The 10,241-nt window shown below is 41.8% G+C and overlaps 1 protein-coding gene across 1 annotated transcript in view; it reads left to right on the plus strand.

Moving 5' to 3' along the window:
• Positions 1-5,649: 5,649 nt before the first annotated feature.
• The window catches only part of COQ3 (coenzyme Q3, methyltransferase), a gene marked incomplete at its 5' end in the record, with an annotated part of 7,996 nt that continues 3,404 nt past the window's right edge, over positions 5,650-10,241 (plus strand). The window contains 4 exons of the mRNA XM_019520235.1: positions 5,650-6,002; positions 6,715-6,867; positions 7,365-7,464; positions 9,327-9,569. Of these exons, the coding sequence (XP_019375780.1) occupies positions 5,650-6,002; positions 6,715-6,867; positions 7,365-7,464; positions 9,327-9,569 (849 nt within the window). The remainder of the gene's footprint in view (positions 6,003-6,714; positions 6,868-7,364; positions 7,465-9,326; positions 9,570-10,241) is intronic.

Here is a 10,241-nt window from a genome sequence, read left to right on the forward strand (position 1 = left end):
CATGACACTTCCCTTGTTAGACTGCATCCTATTCTGTTTAGCCCATTTCCCCAGCCTGTCCAATTCAGCCTGGATTCGCTCCCTGCTGTCTACTTTGTGTACCTCCCCGCATAATGTGGTGTCTTCAGCAGACTTGGACGGGGTGCTTTCTACTCCCTCGTCCAAGACATTAATGAAGATATTGAATAGTACCAGTCCCAGGACAGAGCCTTGGGGGACTCTGCTGCCCACATTTCTCCAGGTAGAAACTGACTCGTCCACCACCACTCTCTGGGTGCGTCCCATAAGCCAATTTTCTACCCAGCGGACTGTGTAATAATCTACATTGCAACTGTTTAGTTTATGTATAAGAATTAGGTGTGACACTGTGTCAAAGGCCTTTTTAAAATCTAAGTAAATAACATCTACCTCTCTTCCTTCATCCAAGCATTTTGTGACCTGGTCATAAAGTGAAACTGGGTTAGTCAGGCAGGATCTGCCTGCTATGAACCCATGCTGATTGCCCCTTAGCATCATTTTACCTGCTGGTCCCCCAAAAATGTGATCCTTAACAATTATCTCAAAGGTCTTGCCAAGGATAGAGGTGAGACTAACCAGCCTATAGTTACTGGTTCATCCTTCCTTCCCTTCTTGAAAATAGGGACCACATTGTCCCTTTTCCAGTCCTCTGGGACCTGTCCTGAGCACCAGCAGCTCCGCTGTGACTCCAGCTAATTCCCTAAGATGAGGATCATCAGGACCTGTTGACTTAAATACATTCAACCCCTCCAGGTGCCCCTTTACTAGGTCAGCTCGAACAGTTGGTGGGTTGGTATCTATACTGGTCTTACCTAAGGTCCCAATGGGATGCATATTTGTATTTGTGTCCAGGAACACGGATGCAAAAAAATCATTTAGAAGCTTCACTTTGGCTATCCTATCTGTTACCAGTTGCCCTAGTTCATCCTGAAGGGGCCCTAAGATACCCTGCACCTTCTTTTTGCTTCCTATGTACTTAAAGAATGACTTTTTGTTGTCCTTAACTTTTGCTGCCAGCCTAAGCTCCATTTCCACTTCGGCTTTCCTCACTGCTTCCCTGCAAGCTCGAGCCAAGCAGATATTCTCCTCCTTGGTGGTTGGTAGGGCCAGGAGGCTGGGCGCAAATGGCCTATGGCCTTCTGATACAGGATGGGGGTTTCTGGGCAAGGGGAGAGTCCATGGTTCTGGTCCCTGCTTTAGGGTGTTTTTCTGTATTTTATATTCAGCATTCACTGGATGAAATGCAGAAATAGAGCCAACTCCATTAACTTCTCAGCATTTTTTAAAAGAAAAGAGTGACTGCTTTACTCTGTGAAAGAATTATTTTAGGACTTTGTTTTAATTAAATAGAAGAATCTGCCTACCTCCCATAGTCGAGCACCAAGACTGGAGAGAGGTTCAGCACATGCCCCTGTTCTCTACTGGCTAAACAGGGATCCAGGTTTTCTGTTTGCCACACAAAAATTCAGTAACATTCAGATGTTCTCTTTTTAAGGAGAAAAAATGTGGAAGACAGTGGGTTTCCCCTTGCAGGCTGGCTCCCCACCACTGCATGCAGTCCAGGGAGACATGGGGGGCACATGCCCCCCAGATCTGTGCATGGGGAGGGGGTGGATGCAGGCTGTCTGCTGCAGGCTCAGGCTCCTTGCGCTGCTGCCCTCCCCCCGGGACCTCGGTGGCCCAGCGGGTGAGACCCAGCACAGCAGGATAGAGCAGGACAGGGAAGCTTAGTGCCACTGCTGGAAGCCTTGCGCTGCCATGATGAGGCACCCCCTGCCTGCCTGGCAGCAGTAGGGCCAGCAGCACGGAGTTGTACCCCTTGCTGCTGCCAGGTGGACAGGGGGTGCCTCGCCATGGCGGCATTGGACTCCCAGGGGTGGCACTGAGCTTCCCCACCCTGTTCTGCACTGCCAAGTTAGGTCCTGCCCGCTGGGCCTTGGAGGCCCTGGGACAGGGCAGGGAGCCCAATCCTGCAGCAGCAGGCAGGCCTCATCTGCCCTCCCCTGCCCACAGGCTCTGCGCTCTGCTCTGCCTCACTAGCTGCCGCCTTCCATGAGCAGCAGCAGGGCTTTGGGTGCTGCTGGGGCAGGGGGCAGGGGCTGTGGACTCAGGTCTCTGGCCCCATAGCCTTGGCAGCTGGGGGCCCCCTCCAGCACGGCTGGGGCCGTGGATGGGGAGTGAAGGCACCAACAGATCCCAGGGGGCTGCGGGTGGGGAGTAAGGGGCACCAACAGGTCCAGGGGGCTACGGGTGGGGAGTGAGGGGCACCAAGAAGGCTGTGCTTCTGAAGTGCCTATCTTTGTCCATGCCATGTCATAGGGAGCCTAACATTAGGTTCTGGATTCTGCTCTGGTAACCAGACACCTACAGACTAGGCACTACGGCTCCTGTTTTGTAGGACCCAAAGTCCTTTATTGGATCCAGCTCTTAATATCTCGAACATACTGATCAGTAAACAATATGTTTGAGCTCTTTTTATTTGTATTCTGTACTTCCAGTTTTGTGAAGGCACGTGTGTCTTTCATATTCCGTTTCTTAGCTCTCATATTTTTTGTCACTTAATTGCTTTATCATAAATTATCTAAATTATAAATAGTTTAGTATTGAGATTCCCTCTTTCCTCTCTCCCTCCCTGCAGGGTCACTGGCAGGAGGCTGACTGCAATACAAACACTTAACCTAAATAATTCAGTGTTATCTGCAGCTTTTGTTACATCTCTATCCTCGACCTTGTTTGCAGAATATTAGTAAATGTATTAAATGATGAAGAACCTTCTAGGAGACCTTGAGAGACCCAACTGTTGACCTTTTGCCGTGATGAAGACTGATCATGTGACTCTGTTCTTTACTCTGTGTCTTCTAGGCATTTCTTTTTATTCATGACCATGCTTCACTTTGCTAGCAGCTCAGTTACTTCATAGTTAAGTCCCGTCTGAACTCTTGGATGTATACCATTTGGAGTCTGGTGCCTCAACTACTTTATTTCTACCCAGGAGAACTTTTACAATCTTTTCTCTGATGCCTGATGAAGGGTGTCTGTGCCCAAAAGATTACAATTAAAAAAAATGTTTTTGCAAAAATCTTGTTGGTCTAATAAAAGAGATCACCTCTACCACAAGCCCTGATTGCTCAATTTTAAGTTGGCTCCAGTGCTTCTTCTGACACCTTGGTCTCTGAGAGGATATTGGTTTTTATTACCAGGAAATAGAGAAACACAGCTACTGGACTTTCTAACATCAGACTTCACCACAGAAGAAGCAAAAATATAACCTAAGGAATGTCTCTATTGCTTCCTTAGTGTTTTGGAGTACAATGCTGAAAATCATGGCCCAGCCCAGCACTTCCTCCTCCACGTGCACCAACCTAAAAATGAGAGTGGACGTGTCCTGCTATTCACAAGCCTGTGGTTTGGTGTGAGAGCAGTAGCAGGGGTTACTCCCTTAGGGCCCTTCATTGCCTCATTTTTGGGTTTGATGCATGCAGAATTGGGAGCAGATGGAGGAGTGTTTGGTGGCATGCTCAAGGGTGGCATGGAAGTAGTATAGCCATATCCTGTTTTTGTCAGAAATGCTCTTGCATTACTCATTAAACCCCTAGGACAGTGCTTCCCAAACTTGTCCTCAGCAGGACCCCATTTCCTCAGCATGGCCCCTCAGTCCCAAGCCACAGCTGCCCACCCCTATGTCCCTATCTGCTGATGTTGTAACCCCATTTGTGGTTGCAACCCACTGGTGGGAACCGCTGCCCTAGGATCTAGCAGACCCTCTGAGTCTTTTACTGACTGCCTGCTTCTGTGCGTTTAAAGAATAGTCACTTGTTTGTTTGAACACTTTTAGGTATTTTCTCTTCAAATTCCATGCTAGCTTTCTAATTCCCCTCTTATTTCTTGCCTGTTGTAATCTGCCCTATGGTTTATTGGCTTCTTCATGTTAAGATTTCCAAATATTGAAGGATTTCTTTTTGTCTCTAACAGTGTTTGCCATATTGTTTTTTTTGTTTGTTTGTTTTTCTTGTTTTCATAGTGACTTTTTTGTTCATGTCTTCTAAGACTGTAAAGCTATGTGCCACCTTTAGGGATTTTTTGTACTGTGCTATTGCCTTTTTACATTCTTTACCCTTAACTCTTTTTCCTTTTAATTAACCTAATTTTTAAGATCAGTTTTTAAAGGTTAATATCACTCTAACACCTTTTGGTGTCCTACCTGCCTTTGGATGTTGAACTTAATGATATTGCAGTTACTCTTACTTAGTGATTCGGCTACTGTTACTTCTCAAAATAGCTCGTGTGTTACTTACAGCTAAGTCAAGAATAGCTCTCTTCTTATTGACTTTAGAACTAGCTGTTCCAAGAATTAATTCATTAACATTTAGAAAAAGTTTCTCTTAATTCTGCTTTGCTGTGCCATTTCACCAGTTTGTAGTTGGGTGGTTGAAGTTTCTCTATTACTGTCTTCCTGGGTTTTGCTGCCTTTTTGCTTTGCTGAATGCTGTGTGTTCATTTACTTCTATCAGTTCAGAGGCAGCTTAGTTTCAGTAATATTTGGTATTCCTGCAGATTGGGATTGGTATCCAGATAGATTCAACTATATAGTCCCGGATGCTCAATTTTTTTTCTCCCTGTAGAATCCTTTTCAGTCGTCTCTCCTGTATAGCTAATAACCACCTAGTGCAGTATGCCATTGATTTTTGTCATTCTGTCAAGTTTCTGTAATGCATGTCAAGAGCCTTATCAATTGCTAAGAAGTCTAATGACCCTATTTTTGCTTTTAAATTACTTTTGTTTGTGTATGGATATTAACAGTTTTTTATTTTTGAGTTTTCATTTTACTCTGTAATCTGAGACCCTGATTTTATAGCAATTTTTATTGCTCTCGTTTCTGTTTTAGTTCAGTTATATTTGTATCCATTAGCAGACAGGATACAAAGATAATACTTCTGTGATTGTCATTACCAATAATGTGCCTCAGATTATCCTGCCATTTAAAAAATATATTTACTGTTTGCTTCTCATTTTCATACTTGTTCTTCCCCCCATTAGAAAACTGGTCCTCTGTGTTGTGGAAGGACATGAAATGTGCTAACAGTTTGACTACGGAGTTTCTGTTTCATTCATTTCTACTGCATTCATGTTTTCTTTTTAACTGAGTGAATTCCCACTGAGAGAGAGAGATTGATTTAGGGATGTTGTTGAACAATTTTATACCTGTCTGTAAAACCAAATCCAAATCCCGGCCCCTGCCTTAAGGGCAGGTGGAGGTTAAGAGGTGTGGCATGACTCTGACCTGCTGTGCAGGGCATAGGGTTTGGGAATTTGGCAGGAGGATGGGTGGTCGTACTAATGGCCACCACTCCCCCACTGCTAAATTTCTGGATGTTGAGAACCCCATGGACCAGGTAGGATGTCTCTGTATGCTACATTTGGCCCATGGGCCGGAGGTTGAGCACCCAATCTACACAGAACAGATTACAAATGTGGACTGATGGGAATCAAGAATCCCATGGGAACGATGGGATTTCTGGTGACATGGCATTGATTAAAACACTTGACGATATGTATGGTAGTGGGAGAAGATTGAGTGCATTGGAAAATTTGGGGGCAGGCAGCAGAGGGAAGCAGCCAGTACTAAAGTGATCTGGTGAATTTTGGTCATGGGTTACTGCCAGGAAAGTATTTTCCTCTTATTCCATACCCTCCCTGCCCCTTCCCCCCACTCCTTATTTCCCACTCCCACACTCCTTCTCTGCAAGCTGTCTGGAAAAAAATCTGTGGCATTTTACTGATTTTTGGCAAGTTGTATCTGTTTTACTTTTGGATCATCATAAAGGTATTGACTTTCACTTGATTGATTTTCTAATTTATGCAGTTCGCCATTTTGGCCAGTTATTTGAGACACACCCATGGGTGCTATGTGGAAACTATAATTGGAAAACACACCTGCAATCCAGTAGTACATCTGGCTGTCTCTCTGAAATGAGAAATGGCATGTAAGTATAGTATACTAGAATTATGTAAAACAATGGATGTAATTTACCGAGAAAAAATGAATACCATGTTTTCTCACATACAGCATGCACCTCTTCTCAAAAAATTGCTGCTGGAAATTGGAGTGTGCATTAAATGTGAGAAATATGATAAGATGGGGTTCTACAGCTTACTGGGTGAAACTGAATGTAAAATCTACACAATCCACCAGGAGCAGAGCAATGAGCCAGCTGAGCTCTCTAGCTGCTGGTAATCAGGTACTCGCTACAAGGAAAAATCTTTTTCTTAATTCTGTCTTTCAAAAAGGTGTGTATTATGTTATGTGTTATGTTATATGTGAGAAAATATGGTATGTTGACGTGTCATGGCAATTTGACAATCTGATAATGAAGCCACTGCTGAGATAGGCTTTTCAGATTTCTTGCTGTTGCCTTATTAAAATTGCCTTACAGACATTTAATCTGTTTTACAGACTAAATTATTAATACATTGCATACAGTTTAAATATTTTTAAACAATTGAGAAAAGGAGAGAGACTTTAAATTTTCGGCAGTGGAATTTAAATGAGTAAAGGTAACTTTATCTGATTTTTTTTTTTTTTTTCCTCTTTCACTCATAAAGGATATTTCTTACACTTTTAATCCAGCTTTTAATTTTTTGTGTTGGTGCCTGGTGTATCAGGTTTGGTTGCATGACTTTTGGCTTTTTTTGCAGGTCTGCTGCAAGGCGACTATTCAGTGCTTCACACACAACAGTGGACCCAAAGGAAGTGAAAAAATTCCAGCTTTTGGCACACAAGTGGTGGGATGAACAAGGAGAATATTCACCCCTTCATTCTATGAATGACATTAGAGTGCCATTTATTAGGTACAGTTTGAAAATATTTAAACTTTTTAATGTTTTTTCCCAAGCCATCCTCTAAGACAGTGATTCTCAGCCAGGGTGTCACAGCACCTTAGGATGCCTTCAGATCTTTTCAAGGGTGCCCTGAGTTGCCATGCAATGTTAGTACTGTTAGGTGTACAAATATGATTCACAAGAAAAACTCAGAGATTTCAAATGAGAATCCACAGTGTTAAGAACGTTCTGATCTGCTGTGGTCTATCTGAGTTCTTTGCAACAGAAGAGCTCCTCTATTACTTCTCTGTAGTAAAAAACATGAGTGAAACGAAGAGCTAGCATTTTCCAAGGGGTGCCTCAAGTCTAGCGGGTATCTCAAATCTAAAAAGGTTGAGAACCACTGCTCTAGGAGATGTAAAAGAGTTAAAGATGAGGCATACCTTGGTTTAACTATTTAGACATCTTTAAAACAGTTATCTCAATTAAACCCACTTGTATCTTTGTGCATGTACACTCTATTTCAGGGATACTTTATTGAACCTGAGTAGTGAACATCAGCTGGGAAGTCCTTTGTCTGGCATAAAGATCCTAGATGTTGGCTGTGGCGGAGGATTATTGAGTGAAGTAAGAGACAGAGTTTGTTCTTGTTTTTCTTCTTAAGGAGCTTATGGAGATTTTGAAGTTTATGATTTGTTTAACTTCTAAATTCTGGGGATGAAGAATTTCCTCTTTTCTACAGTACTGGTGTCTTAATTACTGAATGTTGTAGAGTACAATGTATATAGGCTGTGGCCTGTTCTACAGCTGTGCTCCATTTGAAACTTTAAGGTCATCCATAGAAATAGGTCCCTCAAATAACCTCACAAACAGAAGAATAGCATACTTCTTTTCAAGAATGCCTTTGGAAAGTTATCACAACATGGTTTGGAGATTTATTAATGACCATTCTTGTTAATAAAGTAGCAATCCAATAGAGTCCATTATCAATCTGTTTTTTGGATGCAAATGCACAGTGATTTTTAAATATTTGCTTTTTTGTCTTAAATTTTTATACCGGGGTAAAATCCTCATCTGTGCTTTTACCTTATATAAAACAAGAATACAAAGCAGCCTAAAGAGGCCCTGGAAGCTTTATAGGCAGTAGAGAGATTATCCCGGTGCACCTTGTGGAAGACAGACGACATTAAGGTTGTTTCTGGAGGATTCCTTTGTGAATCTGGGGACAGGAAGTATGTTGAGAGCAGGAGTTCAGCACTCAGGTTCTGGGTGCTGCTGTGGTCAATAGAGGCAGTGCTGGATAGCTGTTCTAATTTACACAGGTCCTCAGCACTATGTAAATTGTTTTTTGGAATGTCTCCAGCCAGTAGGACACCCCAGGATCAGGAAGCCTCAGGGTTGATTTCTAAGCTTATTGAGGTATAGAATAGAATATCACTGTAGGTCTCTGTCCAAAGGTGATAGCTTCCTCCTTCTCCTTACTCCTCAAGCCTTTCCTAGTGGGTTGAACAATCCTTTAGTCATGATAGAAGAAGAAAACTCATCCTTTCTCTGCTATCAAATAGTTTTTATTTCCCACCTGCCCACCAAAAGAAGACACAAACCAGATGCAACAAAAACTAAGTTAGAACCATGAAATTACCTTAATGTTTGCCTTGTCTGGGAAATATTAAAATAATGTGACTTGGTTCAACAAAGCTGTGACTGTTGTGCAGTACACAGGAGCATTAAATTGCAGGTGCACACTTAAAATGCAGGCATTGTGCATCAGATATTGTTTTTAATTTCCAAATTCCCCTGGTGAACAAGTATACATAAGGTGCTGTCAGTGCATAATGGCAAACCCAGTGGTGCTTGTAACTTTCACAAAGGGAATAACTAATGAATTTAAGGTTGTAAGAATACAAATTTGGTCCTGTACAGCCTGTTTCAGTTTCAAAAGAGGTGATAATGATGGTGTTAACTTAAGTAAGATGACACTGGAGAAACTTCAGTGACACCCAAGATTGACACTATCCTAGTAAACATTGGTGTGTTCAATTTTCAGTACTGAGCAGGCTTCATAGATAGCCATGTATCAAATAGCCATTAAAAAGATATGTGGATTTACCATTACAGATAGATGTAGAGGAAAAGAATGACCACATGTATTCTCTCTGTTTGGTTTTCTCTTATCACTAAAGAGGAGAAAAATTTCTACTGGGGCAGCAAAGTGGGCAAAGAACAATTATTCTAAGAACATTAAAAACAGACTAACATTTTTCCAGTGGAATTTATCGTGTTGGAAAAGTGGAAAATCTAAATTCTTTGTTGTGTGTTATCTCCAAGAGATCTTTCAAATAATGCTGTAGGATCAGAACCCATTCTTATGGCTATTTGTCTCATTCTTCTAATGATGCTTTTTGCAAGCAAATTTAATTCTGCTAGTTTACGTAGAACTTACATAAATTGTTTTCAAGCTGAGAATAAACAGTGCTCCGTATCATTAGCCTCTAGGTAGACTGGGAGCTTCAGTTACTGGAATAGATCCTCTGGAAGACAACATTAGAACAGCTGAACAGCACAAATCATTTGATCCAGATCTAGACAAGAGAATACAATACAAATCTTGTTCATTGGAGGAGATTGCAGAAGAGTCTACAGAAACCTTTGATGTAATCGTAGCTTCTGAAGTAGTGGAGCATGTGGCTGACCTAGAAACATTTATCTCATGCTGCTATCAAGTGTTAAAAGTAAGCGGGTTCTTTGTTTTCATTTAAGAGGTCTTATTCACCCTTAATATTAAGATTTTTTTTTAAAAGAAATGAAAGAGGCTACAGAGACACCTGAGAAGCCTTAATGATGCCATCACATAATACTGCAGAATTATCAGGATGTCCCATACAATGTGCGTAGGGCCATACAGAGTCAAATATGAAAGAAACTTTCTGTAGCCTGATGGAAGAGGATTTGGCAGGTAAGTTGATGGTATCTAAAGATATGAATTGAATCTAAATTCTTTTTTCATGTAATTTTACTCTGACTCTAGCATTAAGTCAACACGTATCCTTGATTGCTTTGAAAGGGGTAATTTATATTTAATACTCAAATTTTGTTTCTTTTTCTATATTAACCAGAAACAAGTATATAAGGATGTTTGTTCCAGTGTGCTAACTGGGGCTCTCCTTTATTTCACTGACTCATCTTCTTCCTTATGAGAAGGAACATAATTTATTTGAACAGGAAACTTTGTTATTTAACCTGAGGGCATAGAATCAATGAGTCAGAAGGGACCTAGACAGATCATCTAGTCCGACCCCCTGCCATGGGCATGAAGGAGCTTTGGGGGTGGCAGGGGTCATAAGATCCCAGCCAGGTGCCTATCCAGTCTCCTCTTGAAGATCCCCAGGGAAGGTGAGAGCACC

This window comes from Gavialis gangeticus, unplaced genomic scaffold, assembly GCF_001723915.1.
Source record: "Gavialis gangeticus isolate Ggan-Ray unplaced genomic scaffold, GavGan_comp1, whole genome shotgun sequence".
Lineage (NCBI taxonomy): Eukaryota > Metazoa > Chordata > Crocodylia > Gavialidae > Gavialis > Gavialis gangeticus.